The sequence below is a fragment of the Neopelma chrysocephalum genome, unplaced genomic scaffold, assembly GCF_003984885.1.
Source record: "Neopelma chrysocephalum unplaced genomic scaffold, ASM398488v2 Primary Assembly neopelma1_23, whole genome shotgun sequence".
Taxonomy (NCBI): domain Eukaryota; kingdom Metazoa; phylum Chordata; class Aves; order Passeriformes; family Pipridae; genus Neopelma; species Neopelma chrysocephalum.
The window spans coordinates 26,630,136-26,651,783 of NW_020897691.1; the positions used below are offsets into that span (position 1 = coordinate 26,630,136).

At 36.8% G+C, this 21,648-nt stretch overlaps 1 protein-coding gene across 1 annotated transcript in view; it reads left to right on the forward strand.

The window, feature by feature from the left end:
- Positions 1–329: 329 nt before the first annotated feature.
- Positions 330–21,648, forward strand: part of LOC113967738 (vesicular inhibitory amino acid transporter-like) — a 25,989-nt gene continuing 4,670 nt past the window's right edge. Inside the window, exon 1 of the mRNA XM_027683588.1 lies at positions 330–629. Within this exon, the coding sequence (XP_027539389.1) occupies positions 330–629 (300 nt within the window). The remainder of the gene's footprint in view (positions 630–21,648) is intronic.

A 21,648-nucleotide genomic window follows, 5' to 3' on the forward strand; every position in this document is an offset into this window, starting at 1 on the left:
AAATATTCTTGCAACCACCTGTAGATGCTTCATGAATGACTGATCTACAGAGATGCCATAGGTAAAAGGAAAAATTATTTGAATTGTAAATTGCAGGTTGCAGACTACTAAATCTAGCTGCGTACTACTCTGGGCAGTATGTTGAACATTGTGGAGATATTTCTTTAGCTGCATTTGAAACGAGCACAAATAAATGAACTATGGACAACAAACTCCATTTATCATAGCTACACTATTAAGACTAACCTAACAAAAGGAGTAACAAGGTACAACTGCTGAAAAAAAATAAAATGTAATGAAAAATTTTACTTTTAAGTTTGGTATTGAGGATGGCTCACCTGAAGCAGACTTTTTCGTCTCTTTTCAACTGCTTTAGGGAAACGCCGTCTCTCTTTTTGGGACTTATGAGGTTGGACAGCTGCCTAGACACTGACGAAGAGCGTGTGAATTTTGCTAGAAGAGATGAACTGAACAGAGCTCACAGTGAGGAACCAGATGGACCCCTGAACTTTGAGCTTGATATTTGTCACCAGGATCCAGAATACATGTCCTCAGCTCCCTTGCCACATGCCCAGGTCAAACTGATCACCAGCTGGGAAGCAGGATGGAATGTAACAAACGCCATTCAGGTAACCTTTTACTTCCCCACTTATTAAACTCATCATTTGAAAAACATGATCATCACTTAGCCTGTTCTGTTTTACTTAGCTACACCATCATTTTGCAGTATTCTGGAAGGTTTCTATGAATTTTTACTCACATATTTGAACCTTTCTGCATAAGATTAGCACTCTGAAAAAAAGAGTTCCAAAGGGGAAAATGATACATATGTTATCTAAAGTTTAAAAAATGTTTAAATTTTATGAAATTGAAAAGGTGGTGATTGCACCTGTTTTGGAAGTGCAGGCATTATCTTTAATAAGTATATTTGAATTCAGTGACAAAGATGTTTGATAGAAGTGTGAGATAAACATCTAATAAAAAGAGGATGGTAAGAGCCAGACTGACATCAGAAATAAATTCACTGACATGTAAGTTTGACTAGAAATAAATTGAAGCACGAAGCACAAGAAGTGTAATAATACTTGTCAATGTTAAAGAAAATAGTTAGGTTGAATAGACTGAAAACATTTGGTCCCAGCATTCTGTGTGGAATTCTATGTGGAGTATCTTTCTGAATCCTTAAATTTAGCTCTAAATGTTTCAGAATCTTCTCACTTTTCATGATTCATTTCCTTACATAATTCTATCATTACCACTAACATTCTGCCTGACATGATGAGAATAAAGCAGTATCCACAGACACATCTAGTGCCAGTAACTTTTACTTAAATAATTTTTTATGCCACTTTAATTATAGAAGAATAATCTTTCTGGTATTACACAAGTCTGACTATGATGATTAACATTTGTTTACATATCCAATTCATCCCTCAGCTCTGCAAAGGAGGAGAAAAAGGACATATTTCTAACCCTGCTGCATTTTCAAACATGAGCACCACCACATGAGAGCCAATGCAATAGCAGGGCACAGCAGCATATCATACTCTGAAAGTGTTCAGCTGCGAATAAAAGTGTGAAGTCCTAAAATACCTCAACTGCATTCTAGTAACACATTTTATCTTCAGTCTCCCTCAGCAGCATCTAGACAGGACAGGAGTCTGGGATGACAGCCCATTGTTTTCTCTGTGAGTTTTGCCTTTGATTCCACAGAAGCCAAGATTTCATTCTGGAAGTCAATTTTGTCAATATTTGCTGTATGACGTTTTGGCAAGTCATATTCTGTCACCCATTGTTTTCCTTTCTGAACAATGCCTCTGTAAATACGCCAAAGTGCCCAAAAAATCACGAATATTGTTGTGTACACAAGTACTATTAATTATTAATATTATAGTTTTCAGTTAAAAAATATACTGAAAACACAGTGTAAAAACACAATCAAAGATACAGTTGCCTGTTTAAAATGCAGGCAAATTCAAGCTAAGCTATCCACTCAGATCAGTAACTATGGTCTTGGTCAAAACTCTCAGCATACTGAGTGTTGCTCTCATTTGGTCAAATATTTTAGAAATTATCATTAAGAGAGCAGGCTGAAAACTGCAAAGCCTGGGAGCTGCAGTTTCATTAGCAGTACAACCGAGGGGTCCTAATGACACATTGTTAAACTGTGTGGATATGCAATCTCAAATGTGAATCTATGCACACATGGATTCTATGCATTTTTTCCATTTCCCAAGACTTGGGATTGGGAGCAAGGCATTTGGTTTAGAAACAAAGGTAGAGAGCAGAGAAAGGGGAGGGGAAAGGCAGGAGAGGAGAGAGGAGAGAATATTGAATGGGCATCTGTCAGTAAAAAATAACAGTTTGAGGAAATTTTTATGAATAGCTTTGAAGAGAAAGTCTGAGTTGTGAGCAGAATGATTAAAACAATACAAACATTCTTGGCTGGCGAAGACAATCTATGCTAAAATGAGTTGTTTTGCCCTACCCAGAGGAAAGGACAGAAGTGTTTTGCATAGCAATTAGAGGTAAACATTTCAGCAGATTTCTGAAGTGTTCTAAACAGTTATTCTGGTGAATACAATTACTTGAAAAGTGAAATTATTTCACAATCCAGATTTATTATGGGAATGATTAAATCTTTGGTCTATGAAATCAAATGCAAGGGTTCTCTTACAGTGCTTTAAATATAAATATTTTCAAACAAACAGGAAGATATTTTTATTTTGTTCTCAACTTGAACTGAAAAAATGTGTGCTTCTGGTGAAGATATTGTATGTGTAAATGATTGCTTGAGACATTTAAGTTTCCAGGGAAACCCATTTCTTATTCCAACACTGCACAGGCAAATGAAAATCTATGTTCGGTTAATCTGGGTAAGGACAGAGAACAAAAATTGAGTTAATTCTAATGGGAAAATGTACAGCATCATCTGGCAGAGTGATGTAAGTTGCATTTGTTTGTATGTAGCAGCAAAAAGCAAAATAAAATATTTGTAATAAATTGTACAGCAGTGCTGGATAGATAAGCAAAGCAACAAGGAAGAAGGTAGTTAAATTCTAATGGTAAAGCATTTCACAGCAGAACCAAAGGACAAGAAAGACTATTTACCAGCCACATATAGTAGGATTTTTGCAAACAGTGTCAGACTGGTAACCTGTCACTACTGGGGTTCCACAGGACTTCATCTTAGGCTCTGTGTTCTTCAACATCTTCATAAATTACTTGGATGCTGGACTAAACAAGTTCGCAGATGACACAAAACTTGGAGAAGCTATTGACTCCCTCTTCTGTGTGGTGACCAGTGACAGGACCCAAGGGAATGGGCTGAAGTTGTGTCAGGGCAAGTTTAGACTGGATTTTAGAAAAAGATTCTTCACCCAGAGTGCGGTTGGGTGCTGGTACAGGCTCCCCAGGGCAGTGGTCACAGCACCAAGCCTGACAGAGTTCAAGAAACATTTGGACAATGCTCTCAGGCATATGGTGTGACTCTTGGGGATGGTCCTGTGCAAGGCCAGGAGTTGGACTCGATGATCCTTGTGGTTCCCTTCCAACTTGACATATTCTGTGATTCTGTTAAAGAAAAAGGCATTCAGCTTATAGTATCATGAAGGGGCACAAGAGAACACAGAATGGAATAAAAACAACAGAGGGAGCGAAATAATGGCAAGAAGTGAAATAATATTAATCTCAGATGTAATTTATAACTGTTTAACTTATATCTGCAATTTATACCATTGTGAGTCAATCTCCACTTAGATCTCAGAAGCACAAACAAGTTTAACATTGAAAAAAAGTCAGGCACTTTACCAGAAAACACCAAATGGCTTTCATTTCATTATAATGTCTGTACAGTCTTTAAAATACAGTCTTATATAATTACACAATTTTCTCCTGGATGTTTTGTGAAATATGATATATCAAATCTGGCTGGAAAGCAGCCCAGCAGAAAAGGACTTAGGGGTGCTTGTTGACAGCTGGCTGAACATGATCTAGCAGTGTGCCCAACTGGCCAAGAAGGCCAATGGCATCTTGGGCTGTATCAGCAATAGTTTGGTCCGCAGGACCACAACGGTGACTGTCCCTCTGTATTTGGCACTGGTGAGGCTGCACCTTGAGTGCTGTGTCCAGCTCTGGTCCCTTCACTACAAGAATATTGAAGTGCTGAAGCATGTCCAGAGGAAGGCAACAGAGCTGGTGAAGGGTCTGGAGCATGTGTCTTGTGAGAAGCAGGTGAGGGAGCAGGGGTTTAGCCTGGAAAAAAGGAGGCTCAGGGGAGTCGTTATTGCTCTCTACAACTATCTGAGTGGAGGTTGCAGTGAGGTGAGGATTAGTCTCTTCTCCCAGGCAACTACTGACAGGATGAGAGGACATAACCTCAAGCAGGGGAGACTCAGGTTGGACATCAGGAACTATTTTTTCATGGAAAGGGTTGTTAAACATTGCAACGGACTGTTCAGTGGGGTGTTGGAGTCACCATCCCTGGAGGAGTTCAAGAAATGACTGGATGTGGCACTTAGTTGGACTTGATGATCTTAGAGGTCTTTTCCAACCTATATGATTCTGGAATTCTGTGAAATCGTACTGAATGGGCAGTTTGATTCAATGCATCTGATACCTAATATTGCCAACTTTCATGTCCTGCATTTTGAAAAGAATTGTACAAAGATTAGAAATATCTCCAGAAGAGGGAATTTTAAAATTCCATGATCAGAATAATACAATATGGTGCTTGTCTATTGTGAGTGCTTCTAGGAAATACCATAAGTCAATTAGTAGTATTAATAATTATTTTAAAATGTGTCAGTAATAAATTACTAATTATTGCAGTAGTAATCATAGATATGCTCATTATATATATATTCTGTATATATTGTACATTAATTTAGAAAAGACTAAACACTTCAATAATCATCATTTAAGGACTGAATATCCACATGTCCTGTGTGCCTTTATAGCCATATTTCCATACTACACTTCAATTCAGTTCATTTTAATTTATGTAACTCTAAGAGATTCACTTGAAAATATCTCATAATTAACATTTATTACTCTATGATGTTTCCTCTGAGTTACCTGCCTTCATCTCCCTAATATCGACCGATCTTTAGAATTCTTGCTGAATATCCACAATTCTCAAATACTTAAGTGGAAAACATACTCATGCTGAGAATCGGAATTAGCAGACGTCCCTAAAGATATAAAGGCAAACATCTTTTAAAGGTGTCTAAACACCCCTCACATTAAACTTTACTGAAAGCATTTTCTAAGTATAAAAATGTACATGCTTGTGTGTTTATAAAGTGGATCATTAGATGTATAATAGTATAAATCATCCTCGACCTTAAATAATTTAGTCACATTTAACTAAATAACCACTTGGATTTTGCAGCACTTGATCTTAAGTATTTATTTTCCAGACATACAAACATAGGTCAATCCTTTCTTGTGTACCAAGCAGTAACTTTCTTGAATTTCATATTGAAGGTAAAGTCATATACACTGACGCTGAAGTCATACTCTGAACTAAATTATAGACATTGGAAGGAAATGAACTTCTGCATTTTATATCAAGATGTGGTACTGCGAATTAAAGGGAGATGCCCAGTGCTGATATCTAACCTAGGATCAGCAAGTAATACAAGTTCCCAAATGGAGCTTGAAAAAACGACACCACAAAGTAAAATTCCAAGACAGGAGGACTACTGTGGCGCGCCTAAAAATTCCAAATATTATGATTTTAGCTGAAATGCACCTACAGTACTGGCCAAATTTATTTTAATGAGTTTGCAACCAGAAACCCATATGGCCACAACCCAGAGAAAAACCTGGTCAGAACCATCTAAATTCAGGTCTGTTTTTCCTATGATAGAATGTCACTATTATGCAATACAATTGATAAAAGATGTATTTTAAGGAAGAAGACTCTGTAACTAATGTTTGTGCCCTTATTTTCTCTTTTGATTTTCTCTTGAGGGGAAAAAAATTCCAGACATACATCACTACTTTATATAACCTTTTATTTAATCTTAGACCATGCAGTAGATTTCTTTAGTTTTGTGCATATATCCGTATAGTACAGAGAAGGCTGCATGAAGGATGTATATCTTCTCTTTTCCTAACCCTACTTTTTATCACAAAAGCTTTCTGTCAAAAATGTGTTATCCTGCAACAAGGAAACTATATCTACTTTACAGAAATCTCTTTATTTGACATGTAAGCACTGTGCAGTAGAGTGATTTTGAGTTAACTAACTGCCATTCCCATAAATCTCATTAAAGAATGCACTGTATCAATCTGCTTTTTACGTGGTCAGCTGCAAACACTATAAAGTCTTATGAAGCCATAACTCCTAAACACAGAGAGGTGGCTCACCTAAAATTATTCCAAGAAGAAATATTTGGATTTTTCTCATGGGATTTAAGTTGCTGTTTTGTAACGTTTGAATTTTATGTTGTTAATCACATCATCTGGGCAATGAACAGACAGAGGGAGCATTGAATGGATTTACATCAGCATATTCTACTCTAACTGTTATGAAAATGTTAGGAACGGCAAATCAGTTTTCCATAGCCCCTCTGTGTCAGATTTTCCCTCAAGTAGAAACTGTGATATAACATAACTACTCCAAAAAGTTATTCTTTGGACATACGGATAGTCCCAACATACAGACAATTGGTTCAGAAAACACCATAATAGCTCATGGAGAATCCCAGAAAAAAGCACATGGGTCACACAGGTAACAGATCAAAGTATTGCAATTCTTACAGCGTTCTAGGAGTTAAAATTACATATTAAAATATCTTTAGAAGTTAAAGCACTCCTTAGATTATGCTAACCTACACCATGGGCTTGAAATTCCATCTCTTAACAGACGAGTCACGGGAAGGTTACAGGAAGTGTCTCTCTCTGTTTCTCCTCCATAAATGATTCTAATAGCCTCAGTAGTTTGACTAAAACTGACATACTTTATTAAATAATCTATTATATTGATAAATTTTGAGCTAATTACCATATGAGATAATTATCTCATGTGAGATGAGAGGGAAACATTCTAAAGTATAATGCTCAATAAACCCATGGAATTTAACATGCAACCCCAGCCTTAAATCTGAATATCTTGATTACACTGTGTAAGATATATATATTTTAGAATATTTATTCTTAACCAATACTTTAATTTATATCTTTAATTTTTTTTCACCTGAGTTTTACTGACATAGCTGTCTAATATTACATTTTTTGATAATAGTAGCCAGAAGCGCTAGTGGGCTTAAAGAAATATGAATAATTCTGTTCAGAGCCTCAACTTACATATAACCTTACATTTCAAGAAAGTATTTATTTGACACTTAATTTTTAGCAGTCAAATATCTATCATTTCCAACAACTTTAGCTGAAACTTTTCTTGTGTAGAATTTTTGAAAGCTGTATATTTCAGCATCTAAATTTAAAAACCATCATAGTATCTTGAGTTTATTCCTAGAAACAGTAGCTAAGTCACTGCAATACACAGTATACTTATGCTGGGATTGATGTTCAGTTTGTCACAGTCTGGTCCGGAAAGTCTTGGAGAATTTTCAAGTGCCTGTTTCTTATAAGTGGGGACTTCTCATTGATTGTTCAGTTGTCATAAGTTGAAAATTGTTTCATCTGGAAAATCTTCCACTATTAAACTTTTAGAACAGCTGTTTTATAGATGTGAGGCTATAGTCCTCCTACGTGAAGCAGCTGGTAGTAGAAATTTTCTGCATGTAAAAGGACAAAAGAACTAGCAAGTAAGTGTACAGTAGTGTGGCAAGTAAGCTGGGAGACACCAGCCCAACTCTTCTCCTTAATAACATGAACTTGTGTTTTGGAATATGTCAGTTGTTTTGGCATGCTGCCAAATTTAGTCTACCAAGAGACAGTCTTAGTGAGGACATACAATCATAGAATCAAAGAAGACCTTGAGATGAAAAGGACCCAAAAGGATCATTGGGTCCAGGTTCCTGCTCCTGTACCTGCAAGGTGCAGTGCATGGACCTGCCTCCAACACTGACAGAACTCCTTGGGTGGATGCCCTGGAGGAGTCTGTTATATATCACCTACTTTATATCTCAGTCAGCTTAAGTGTGTCTCCATCCAAGACCTTTAAAACCCTAACATTCTTGAAAGGCCAACTACTATCAGTGGTGTTGCAAGAGCTTAATTGACAGTCTGTCAAGTGACAGAGGTATGATTTACATGCACGTTAACATGTATTTCCAAAAAGGGTGTGTCCGTTTGCATTTCTCCCATAACACATCTAAAATAAATGGTATATATGAGCACCACAGAAACCTGGTCATTGTTCCTCATGCTCCCAGACCTCTTTCTTTTTCTTCATTTCATCATTAGGTAAACTTAAAAGCACCCAGGAGATGGCCTGCTCTGGGGGTGTTAATGTCTAAAAAAAGCTTTTGCATTGGTATGTAGATAACTTAGAAGTACACACACTACACCACTCTATTTTTAATTTTAATTGTAATAATTTTTTGAAAGAAAAAGTCTTGCATGAATTAATACATATGGTTGTGATCAGCTTCCTCTGTTCTGTACTGCTGTCTGTAACCAGGCACACATCCAATGCTGGCAATCTCTCCTGAACGTCTACCTTGCACCTTCCTCCCTGAGGTCATCACTTGCAGCAGACTCAGGCTCTTGGGTCTCCTACAGACACAGCTGATAGACACCGCATCCTTCACCACTCATGGGAGTGTGGGACTGCAGCAGAGTGTGTTTTCCTGGACCAGTTCAAGTTCACATCTTATTTAGATCCCACAGCTGCTCTCATAAAATATTGGTCTGTCTTTTCAGCAGTCAATCAAAGCAGCTAAACAGAGCTCCTTGTCTTCCATCCAGTGTCTGCCCACAGCAACATTTCCTTCACTGCCTGTGTAAATCCTTGTCCTTTCTACCATGCAGGCCTACCATTTGGCATCATCTTTCAGTCAACCTCTTTCTAAATCCTACACTCAGACTATGCCCAGCCCCCGCTTATTTTTACTGTAAACCTAGTTTTTACTGTAAACTAATACATAGTCTCATTTACTAATCCACAAGGCTAAAACTCTGATCTGAGCACTAATGATTTCCCCTCTGGGTCAAGTAACACACTTTTCCCTGACTTTGCCAAGCTCACTCTGTGCATACCCACCTGGAAATTGATGCAGTTTCATACCTTAATGTAAGCTGCTCATCTTTTCTATAGTAATCTACCATTTTTTTTCCTGCATCTACTGACTCCAATCTTTCTTCTTCCAGTTACAATCCTATTTTCAATTTGTTAAATATTTAACAAGCATTCCTATGAATTTATATGAGGATATTCCTCTGATACTCTTGGAAATATCCTTTTGATGAAAACTGCATAATTATAAGCTACATTGAAACCACTTTTTACTAACTTGACTCAGTTTCTGATATTGACTCAAGGTTTCCTTGACTCCTCTTTTTGCCTGTATTTGTTTCCTGTCATCTTACCCCTAGATTTTAAATTCTTTGGAGAAGAGGCCATCTCTCCGTGCTTTGTTTGCCCAGTGCTTTACATGATGGGATTCCATTCAAGGACTTTCAGGTGCTGCAATAATGAAAACAGTTCTGAAAGTGAGTCTCTAAGTGTTTTCTATTTTACAGAAACTCTTTACAAAATAATGATTGTTTAAATGTAGCCTGCAATAAGTCAGCTTGATATTTGATTCAGTTTCCTCCCTTTTCTCTTTATAGAATGGATTCTCCTTGCTGTTGAGACCTATTGTAGGGGCTGAGCACAAGATAAATTGGCAAACAAATGTGATAAGAGTACTGTTAGAATATTCAGCCATTAAAACAGGCATTCCATCTTAAAAATCCAGATGGTCAAGAAAGAGAATGACAAAACCATGATATCAAATATAAATGGATAGTGGCACTATGAAAATTATACCCTTTGAAACAACAAATGTTACCAAAAACAAAGGATCAAGAATTGTCAGCTGCTTGAAAGCCATAATCACTTTATTCCATGGGATAACACAATACACCACGACTTGTTGCAGAACAAGGATCTCTGGCTCCCTCACGTGAAGGGAACAGCTGATGTACTTTCCCACAGTACTAAAATGAAATTAACCTACCATACTTTTTGGTGTCATCAATCCCTGAGAGCATTTTTAACAAGATGAATTAAAACAGATGGTGTCATTTCTTCTTCTTTCTTTTTTTTTTTTTTTTTTTTTTTTTTAAATACACTTACCAGGCAACTTTGAATTTCTGTATCTGTTATATTTGGCTACTTCATTGTTGTGATATTAGGTTTGACAGATACTTTTCAAAAGAAAACCCCATTTGCCTATTATAATTATTTGCCATCTTTCTGTGGCTGAGATAATTTGTACACTTGTTCCTGTCTATAGCCCTGCCAATGACCAGCTATCACTGCTGGGAAACATTCTCCTTAAAAATATTCTTTCTGTCCCTGTTCTTCAACTTATGAGGTATGTAACTTCAGCAAATTTGCTTTAATGAGCTGCAGACATACAACTCCTCCCAGGATAACATTCCTCCCAAGACAGCAAGAACAGAGTGACAGGCAGCAGAAAGTAAAATATTTTGTCAGATGGTATTCCTTTCCTATTTTTTTCTAAACTTCCTTCACTTCTATTAGCAAATTTTCAGAAGGGAGCTCATTTTTTTAGAAAGTGAAAGAGTGAGCCTTAGGGTTCATCAAGGAATAAAAATTGACAAGCTCAGCATTTGCAAGTGTTTATAAGAATTTAATGTTGAAAGTAAAGGACATCTGAATTATTATAATGTACTAGTAGAATCAGAAATAGTAATATTTCTCTTGCAGATTTTCCATATGGTAAACTTTCTTCCACACAATCCATATATGGTTAATCTACAGTTTACTTCAGTGTGTATAATTCCTGACAGCAGGAGATTTGCTGAAGCAGTACAAGCTCTGTCTGAATGAGCAAATGGAGCTATTTGAGAAAATAAAAAGCCCTAAATGCTGATTACACAGAGTACTGAAGATGATATGTTGTAACCTAGTTTTAGCACAGTAAGCTGTATAAAACATTTTACCCCTAAAGCTAAACAAAATTGTCTTCTATTTGCATGGATTCTCCCTCCTCTCCTCGCACGCACCATGTTTCTTGGAAGACAATGTTTATCCGTATTCTCGGCCAGTGGCACTAGTTTTGCCATATGTGCAATACTGTGTTACTAAATAGCTAACAAAAAAATTAAATTTAATATTTACTTCACAAAAATGTAAACATGAGTCAAAGTGAGGAAACGTTCACTTCAGCTCATACACACGTATTCCACTATCCATATCAATGTCTCTCAGTCCAGTTCTTGAATTGACACAAATGGCAGCACCAATAGATTATGTTCTGTATTCTCTAGAACAAACATTTTTGCTTTTTTTATGTTATTGATAATAGTGGGAGTTTCAGCCTTTTCCTTTACTCTACATGGGTATTTCCATTCATGATAGGTTTTTTATTGCTGTTTTCCCCTCCAGAATCATGTTTAATTCAGGCTAGTTCCTCCCTGATAAGCAGAGAACTTTTTTTCAGTTTTAAAACCCATTCTAATTTGATTATTTCAAACTAAATCCGGGTATTTCAGAAATTATTACTAATCCTACTGAAGCTTGAAAAAATGTCAGTATGAGGATAAGAATTATATGCCATATAGATACAATCAATATATCTTATTTTTTTATAAGAAAGTTGTTTCTTTTTTTATTGGAAGTTATCTTTTTTTGTTGTTATAATGACTGTTAATTCTCTCATTTTACTGTAACTTTATAAGCTGGCACTGAGGTTTATTCTATCTCACTACAATTTGAATCTGTTCTTTTGTCTCATTGTCTGCATGATTTCTGCAACTCCAAATGACATCTCCTCAGCCACCTTCCCTTAAGGGACTTGAAAATCTTCTAAGCTTTAATTGGGATCTGGAGTCTAAAATGAGTTCTCCACTCCAACTCTTGTTGCCTTTACTTGCCTACTGACTTTTTTTCACTTTTTCTGGGAAGCCAGCTGCTCTCTGAGCTCTTTCTTTTGTATTTTTTGTTGTTGTCATCTCAAGTCAAAAATAAAATACCTGCACAAAACTTTAGGCTTCCTTCTGCTGCTTGGTTGCGATTTTAGAGACTCTTTACTCTCTCCTAAGTTGTGAGGATCTGCCATTCCACCCCTGAAGGATTCCTTTCCTAGTCAGAAAGCACAATCAGTTGCATAACACATACTTTCCCTCTAGCTTTCTACTTGTTCCTGTCTTATGCTTATAGTTAGGTATGTCTCATATCTAGTAATTTTTCCTCACAGACTCTTGCCCATAATATTCTTTTACTCCTTGTTTCTATCTCTTATGGGTCACAACCTTCTGTTTTAAAGTTCTGCAGTTTATCTAATGACACCTTTTTTCCCCTGTTCCTGCTTCCCCTGGTGCAGTCATATTCTCAAATTATCCACCTTCTTGCTTTTCCTTCGCTCTTTCAGGGCAATCACAGTCTCATGGCCTTTAAAGGAATTCACCTAACTCTACAGATGACAGAGAGAGAGACAGGCATCTCTAAGGGAGATTCACAAATCTTAAAACAAGTATCCTACACTGTTGGAATGAGTAATCATTTAGTGATCCTTATTTCTATCCATCCTTTCCAGAGTTACCAGATTAGCTTTATTTTTCGCTATATTTAGACAGGAGAAGTTAGGAATACCATTCCTCATAAGGATACATCAAAGCAAGGTAGATTTGTCATGTGTGTCTTTTCAGCTAGTATGTGTATTCATTCATCGAATGTCCATTTTAGACAGAAAAAGTTTGGTGAAATTAACCCAATTCATAGATGCTAAGAAGGAATAATTTCCTTGAGAGCAAAAAAAGTAGTCAGTTTAGTAACTTCACTTATAGCCAGATGAGTTTTTGCTTAAAATTCATTAATTTCACCCCATGAATAATGTTTGATTTCACCTAAATTTTGAATGAGAGAAATGAAAGCTATTTAGGAGAAAGGAACAGAAACTAAATGCAGTCTTGAAATAAATTGCTCAAGTATGAAATCACTACAGCTCTCAATATCGAAGTAAAAAACCAGGAGAGATCCAATAAAGATGAGAAGTATTCCTGCAGTATCAGAATGATTGAAGTTAAAAAAAAAGAAATAAAACTATTTTTTAAATATACAAACTTTTATAGCCATTACTTAGCTAACTTTGTTTTAGTAATGAAAGTGTTTTTATCTTGATCAGACAGCTTTTCTATCTAAAAGTAAAGAATAAACCTGAGGTCTTTGTCAAAGGTCAAGGATAATCAAGATCCCTGGTTTGTTCCCTCACCTGTTGTTTCCAGACAACATCCTGTCTTTGAGTCTTTCCAGGGGAACTGCAGACCAAGAAAAAAAAAAATTTAAAAAAGTAAGAAGAGGAAATAAAGCAAACAAACAAAAAAACACTACAGAAAAGGAGTATTGCTTATTTTATAACTCCAGTACTTTTTTTCATAGGCCAGGTAGAGGTCGAGAACCACTGTGTCACAGTCTGTACAAACAGAACGAGAAATACCTCCTCAAGTAGTAACACTTCAAGTATTTTACGTCTAGAGACCTTAAAAAGACATTTTTGACATGCATTTTACATGCCATATGCCTGCTTTCACAATGCATAACCATATTCAAAATTTATTTATATTTTTAAAAAGGAGAGCTTACCTAAATTTGCTTTTCTGATGAGAGTCCAGAGCATGCCATAAAACTCAGTCACATTTCCTTTCTGATCTTTGTATTTTCTGTTTATTATTAATTATGGACATTTGGGAATGTTTGTCTTATCTACTCAGAAATAGGGGAATTATTCTACCTTGTTGAACTTTAAGAATGATGTGATCTTTTATGTCATTATAGGAGAGAGACACCTCCATTATAGGCATTCATTTGCAACATCATCTTTGTCTGTATTTCTCCATTATCAGGCAGTAAAATCACTTGCTGCTTCTTTTATCCTGAAGGTAGAAGCCTCCAGGGGTGCCACTGAAGTTTAACTGAGGTTAAGAGAGGAAAAGCAGCAGAAATTTGTTGTCTATAACCAGACTAATTGTCAGACAACAGTTTTTCTCACATATTTCAGAAGGATGTAATATGATACTCTGTTTTAGTTTACTGATTCCTAAAGACCAAACAAATAGTATATCACTATTTATGTCTATCATCCAGACTATTAACTATATTCTCTCCAGGCAGTGCTCTAAGACAAATTTCCCCTTTATGCACTGAACTCTGGGAGTCATTATAGCTTGAGTAAGAGTCCACCTAAAATTGGTGGTTAGGTCTGTGCTGAGGAAAGAACAGGGTAATATTAACCAGAGGAGGATTCAGTCACCTTTTATTCTGCATGAGAACATGACAAATCCTATACCAGTGTTCAGAAAATATAACTCAGCTTCTAGAAGATGTAACCTGGCTTCATTTTCAACTCTGAGGGGTGCATAAGGTTTTTTCCAATGCGAAGGTCTTTGTAAGTATGGGGTTGTTTTCTTCCATTTCCTCTTCATCATTACTTTTTAAAAGTGACAAGAACTGTGTCTTGACCAACACAGGCAGCATTTAAGAACTCCTAACAATGCTTTTCCCCAGCCTGAGTTAGAACTTTCTATGCGCTTTAACTCTTCCTTTTGTTACCTAAGTGCACACTCAAAGGAAATTCTTTGGCTCCCCACTGCTTTGCTTTGATTCTAGTCTCCCAAAGTCCACCTTCTGCCTCCCTTCAAGTTCTTTTGACCATATTTTCATGGGAACTCACTCTCATGTTCTTGTATTGGAAGTTTTGAGTGCTTGCCTGCCTTCAGGTGAAAACCTGACAATCTGTGATGAGCTATAATGAGAGAAATGGGTAAGCAACCAGGAAGTCCATGTTGCTCGCCACTTTTAGAATAATGTTTGTTTTAGTTTAAACTGCCTTGCTTTTTCCATCTCTCTTTCCTCTCAGCTACATAATACATAATAAAACCCCCTCATTCTTTTATGAAAGCCTGCTTTCTCCTTTGGGACCAAGCAAAATAATGTTTTCTTAAAAGGTAATTTGCTTGGGAGATTTTCTTGGTATGATTTAGTGCATTCTTGCAGATAGCTCTAGATTTATGCAAACTAACATTTCCCATTGAACCATTCAGAATTAAGCATTAAGCATATTATTTTGGTTTTAGAACAAATATTTAAACCAATAGCAAAGCCAATGAGATCAGCTGTCACACTCAATAGGAGTAATCCTTTTTTTTTTTGTGAGACAGTTTCTTTCCTCTTTTCACTTTCCTAACATTTAGGAGATCCTTAGGACTAATCTGGTCACTAAAAGTAGAATGAAATCAGTGGTTTCTGTGAGTCAAATGGAGACATACATTTTGCAGTGCAGACCATGCAGCTTCTTTACTTGCTTATCTTATTGCAGTACCTCCTGAGCAGTCTATCTGCCTTATCATCTGCTTCTGGTATCTGAAAGATTGACAGGTAAACACTTCTAAAGTTTCTGTCAGTATATGAGGTGAATGAAGGCATTAATCACAGAATAAACACCTTAGTCACCATCCTCCCTGCAGCTGAAACAGGATTGGCATTGGCAGAGAGAAAGAATGAGAAAAATCAGGAAAAACAAGATTGCGATTGCTGGGGTCTAATTCAACCATCCCTGAAGTTAAAGGAAGTTTAAGTTTTGCTGATATTAGAAGAAATGGATCTGCTGCTAAGGTCATACAGGCCAGAGACAATATTTGAAGTTTTCCACAGAACAGCTTGTAGTATTTTTGAATTCAAACTCAGCTGAGCTATGAACAAACTGCAAAGTGAGTCGGAAAGTAGATGAATTTTTTTCCTGACTTCTGTAGAGCACTGCCAGGAGTTTGGGTAACCTGCTAGGGAAATGGAAATTCTTACTGCTGAGAAGAAATAGGATGTTACTGATATTTCAAATATATGATGGAATGACCTATACACCTGAAGTTTAAAAATAATTAGATAAAGCACATTTACAAAAAAGAGGAGGCAAAAGAAATGAGGGTGGCACTCCATGTTAGACAGCTGATTATCTGTGTTAGAGCTGTTGTCTGAAGAGAAAAATTGTATTGTCCTTGGTGACTCCAGTTTTAAAGACCTGTGCTGGGTGTTGTATGCAGTATGTTGTAAAACATCATTGAAGTTTCTAAAAATGATAGATGATAATTATCTGACACAAAAGGTATTGAACCTAGCTTAAGGTAATTCAACTTTGAGCCTCATTATGTTGAATAAAGATGAATGAATTGGCGGATCTAATTGCATTCATTATGGGAAAACAGAGGACAGTAGTATATATATTTGGTACTTCTAAGTAGTGAATTTTTCAAACCTGGAGAAAATTATGAGAGATAATTTATTAGGAAGAATAAGTGCAGACAGCCAATTGTGAAAGCAATTTTAAAGTTTAACAAGAATTTATGACATGTTCAAAAGCAACATCTCACAACTGCAAAAGAGTATATAAATGTTTTAAAACCCCTTCCTACTTCAGGAGTGAAGTAAATGTAGCAATTAAAATTAAAACTATATATATATGTATATGTATATATATAAAAAAAGGGAGAAACAAAAGGTGAGAGTAATAATAGTAAATCATAAATTAGGAACAGTAGAAAAGAGAATGCAAAGGTGCTAGGAGAAAGTGCATCTCCCAGGAATTTGAACAATAAGAAAAAAATTTTTAGGAGTTAGAAAAAAAAAGACTATGTTTAGTCCAAAGATTTTAAACAGAAATACTAATCATGGTAACAATTAAGTATAAATGGAAGTGTGTGTCATCTCATCTAAAAGCATGCTCATCTAAAAGCACTAAAAACACCAACAGAAACAGTAGGATGAAGTTAAAAGGGAAGGTGCGAGTTAACTGCTACAGAGCACCATATAAGTGATTCCATTCAAATGAAGAGATAGAAAAACTCACCTATAGATAAGTGTTAAGGGAATGAAGTAGAGGACAGTATTTATAAAACATGCAGATAAGATAAACAACACCGCTGAGAAAGTCAGGAATTTTGCCTAATATTTATGAGAGATGAGACAAAATAATGAGGCAGAATATTCAAAATTGCATCCATTCCAGAAGAGTATAGAAGGTAAATAAAAAAATCCATTTGTCGTCATTAGCCAAGATGAACACCAGAGACATAGTGAGCACTGGACCAATGACACCCCTTGTCCCCCTTATTGCACACAAACGATCCTGGCCAAGCCACTGAGACAAAAACACCAGAGTATGTGGATGTGAGTATGCGAAAAGTTAACTTAGAGATTTTCTAGTGTAAGATCACCTTCATCTTCTCTGAGATATCTCACTGAATTTTGCTACATTAATTTTCTGCTTTTCCAGCAGTAGATGAAGGTTCTAAAACTGTTTCTAACTGAAAAAGAGATGCAACTGTTCGTATGTTGTTCCTGTAAAGAACCAGGAGAATGTGCTCATAGCACAGGAGAAGAGTGTGCCATTTTGTAATGTGCCATCGTGCTACATTAAAAAGTTATACCTGAATTCCTATGCTGTGTGTGCACACTCTGTTGTGTGGACACACATTGTATGCCCAGCAAGAGAAATGAACATTTTTGAAAGGAAATTCGTCTCAGCTGTATTAATAACCTATCTTAAGACAGGTGAGAATTATATATAAATTGAGATGCCTAATTTTTCCAGGCTTAGACTTGGACTGTCAGTCAGTCAGTCATGGCTAGGCTTCGTGAACGAAGATTTGGGAAGGGCTTTACCCACGTTTGTTACAAGTGCGTTGGTGGCTAAAAAGGCCAATACGAGATAGGCATGTCCGGTTGCAAAAGGCACAGCAGAAAGACTCCTTAGATAGTATATTCTGCAAGGCTCGATTCTTTCTGCGATGTCTTTTCTCCTCAAGGGTGATCCTGTGTGCTTTTTCAAAAGCATCAGCAGCGTTACAGATGGTGTGTCTCCAGGCCTCCCAGTTGGAGGCCAGAGTGGACCAGTTATGGTGATCAATGTGGCCAAGGCTGAGATGTTGTTTCAGGGAGTCCTTGTATCTTTTCTTCGAGGCTCCTCTCTTGCGGCAGCCGGTGGCAAGTTCACCATAAAGCAGGATCTTGGGGAGGCGGTGGTCCTTCATCCTGGAGACCTGCCCTGCCCAACGCAGCTGTGTTCTCAGTAACATGGCCTCAATACTTGTGACTGTTGCTTGTTCAAGAACAGATGTATTGGTCACATAATCTGACCAGTGGATGTTTAGGATTGTAAGACTTGGACAATTAACTATGAAATAACTATAGTTGTTATTTAAAATGGATGTTAAAATGTATCTCAATAGTATTTTGAAAGCAGAATGCCCAGCAAGGTTTCACCTGGGAGACATAACAGAAGATCTATCTGACCTGGTAATATTCTTATTCAATTGCTATCACAAGTGGAATTTTCAGAAGTTTGTGAATATCAACCCAATATTTTAAAAGCCATATAAATACTGACTAGTGAAAACTGGCAAGAATGCTGAGAAAAAGAATGTAATTGTTAATACAGGTTTTAATTGATAGAGCATAAAAAGCTAGAAATATAATTAGTGTCAATCATTATGTTTTTGGAGGAAGAGTCCTTACAGTCTGTATTAAACACACTTCATATAATCTTTTTATGACATTGTAATTTAGGCAATGAAAGATAAATAATATATTTACATTTCTAAAAGGAATTTTGACACTTTAATACACAACATGCTGATTTAAAAATTAGTGCAACAACACAGTACATCTTGAATGGATTAGCAACTGCCTAAGTGACAGGTTCCATAAAAGTAACTGTCAGTGTGGATCTATTGTCAAAGGAATGAGTTTCTAGTAGGGTTAGGAGGTTATCTAGTAGAATAAATGGCAGCTGGTCCAGTATTATTCAGTGCAGTCAACAGTGATTTGGAAAAAGATACAAAATCACTGATGATCACAGTGGTGGTTAAGAAAGGAAAAAGACCATGCAGGTCAGCTAGCATCTCTGTTATCATGGCATAAGATTAAGGGATTTGCTATGTTTGTAATTTTGTACTTATAAAATTGTTTCTTTGTATAAATACCACAGCAACACAGGCTTGCATCTGTTTGGGAAAATTATTTATTTTAAACAGCAGCAAATGTTAAACAACATAATTAAATACTTCATGGAATTGTACTGAAAAACAGGGTTCTTGATTTTGTCTCCCTACTCTTCCAAGAAGATTTATGAAGAGCACTTTCCAGTATAGTTTCCATGTCTAACCCATGTTCATGGCAAGGAATCAAATGCATAGTTGGGGAAAACAGCTAGACCTAAATTAACCATTCCAGCGGAGTAACTACAGATGGTGAGAAAGTCAGTCAGAGCTAATTTGGCAGTCTGGCATATCAGCATGCATTCTATATATGGGAAAGTTGTACAAACTGAATAATTTTCAGTTAAATTCTTCTTCACGTCTTAATTTATTTTTCCATATGATTAAGTCTTAAGGTGAAATAATTTTCTCTCTCTTTTTTTTTTTTTAACATTGCTTTTCACTCCATTTTATTTTGTGGTCTTTTGGCATGCCTCAACTCTGACTGTGATTTGATCTTCTTTACTTTTTAGTAACCTTTCAATTTGTTTTCTTTTTTTCAAAATGTCATATTTCAGGTTAAAACAATTTATAAAGTGAAATATTTTACTTGGGACTAAAAAGTCTTAAAACTGAATTTTGATTTTTTTTATATTTTTCTCAGAGTGCTTGACTGTGCTCATTTATCGTTTTTCTAAATCCATTTTATTCCTTGGGGAATTGCTTGCCCTGAGGTGAAGGAGTATGATAGAGGTATGATAGCAGAAAGCCCATTTTTTGCATTCAGCACTGATCCAGATGTCAGGTATTTTTAAATAAGAAGCCAGTCTTGCTGGTATGAGAAATACACACATGTAGTATAAATATTGCAGTCAAACCATCAACAAAATATTTTAATGTGCAGATGTAATTTGGAAATCCTGTTCTGCTTGTTGTTTTGTATTGTAGGTGGATTGGTGATTCCTGGTGGTACTTATCATACTTGGATGCTTCCTCTTGGGGGTAATTCTGACGAGGTGAATAGATAGCTGCTGGCTGAGCCTGATATTTTCTTACATTCTCTTTCCACTCTTATCCTTGTCAGTTGAGCCCTCAGTCCTTCCTTGGCCCAGCTGCCTATGACTAAGTCTGCTCTGGGTGTTTAACAAGGACCCCTACCCAGGCACACATATTCACTCATTGACAAAGAACAGTCCACTTCCATCCACAGTCTAGGATGAGAATTTGGGTTCCTTTCCTATACTGGGTGGAGGGAGTGATGGCAAATAACACAACCACTCAAGCTGCTGAGTGACAGAGGACTGTTGCAAAAAGTTCACCTCCTCTGTCCCCAGATAGAGTGCTTTTTCCCTATACTATTCTATTTCATGGGACCCCTGGTGGCCTAGTGGTTAGCATGGAGGACTCTCACCACTGCGACCCAGGTTCGAATCCCAGTCCCCCGGGCAGATGGAGCTCGTTAGCCCTGTGAGGCCATCCATCTATGAGAAGGTCACTCTAAACAAAACCTACGTCCTGAGGACCTCACTGCCATTGTCCAAGCTTGCTTGGCCCCGGCAGATGAACCTTAGGATTAAAGGGTGGACTCAGTTCAGCGCATGCTGTGTCTCACCTAAAAAATCCATTGCGCAGGCTGGAAAGGTAAAAGACCTTTCCCAAAATCTTCGTTCGCGAAGACTGGCCATTATTATTCTATTTCGTAAAAAGATGACCATAAAGCAACATATTTAGAGCTAATGTATTTGACTTTGCTCTAGAACTGTTGGAAATAAAACTGCTTGGACAGAAACACTCTCCAGACAGAACGACTGAAACTAAAAGCCAAGAGGCAATTTAGGGCAATTTAGTTCCTTTTGCTGCTCATTTTTAATTGATGCCTCACTGCTAAGACTGTCTATGCCACAATTTGGACATAAGAACACAGGATCAGAAGACTCAGTAAGAGCAAGTCCTGGGGCCAGACTGGACCAAAGGTGCATTGACAAATGGTACAAGAATCACCTGAGTCCCTCTTCCACTAGCAAAGAATCAGTGAAATACCATCATGCTCTGTCTGCATTCTGTGTGCACTCACTTCCCATGAGAGGGGCACAACAGCCACTTTCAGCAACATTCATGAAAGCATTTCTCTATGGAGGAGGAATTTTCCTCATCTGCAAGTCACTTTAAGCAATACTCTAAGGTTGCTGAGGAGCTGCAAATCAGAGAATACAGATTGATGTCTGTACCTCTTATATTATATTGATAGCAAAATAAGAATTTACTAATGATATCTTTTTCTAAACTAAGCTATTCAAACTTGGCAATGTTCAGAAAATTGTCCTAACAGAACGTATTGCTTTTGGAAAGGTAAGAATAGAAGAGCAAATACAAACTGAGTTTTGAAGTCTGACAAAGTGACTTTTGTTCTTTGAGTTCTTGTGGCCATCACTAGCATTTTTGGCTATTTTGTAGAAATATGCCAATGTACTGATACATGAAACAACAACTTCTTCTTCTTCTTCTTCTTCTTCTTCTTCTTCTTCTTCTTCTTCT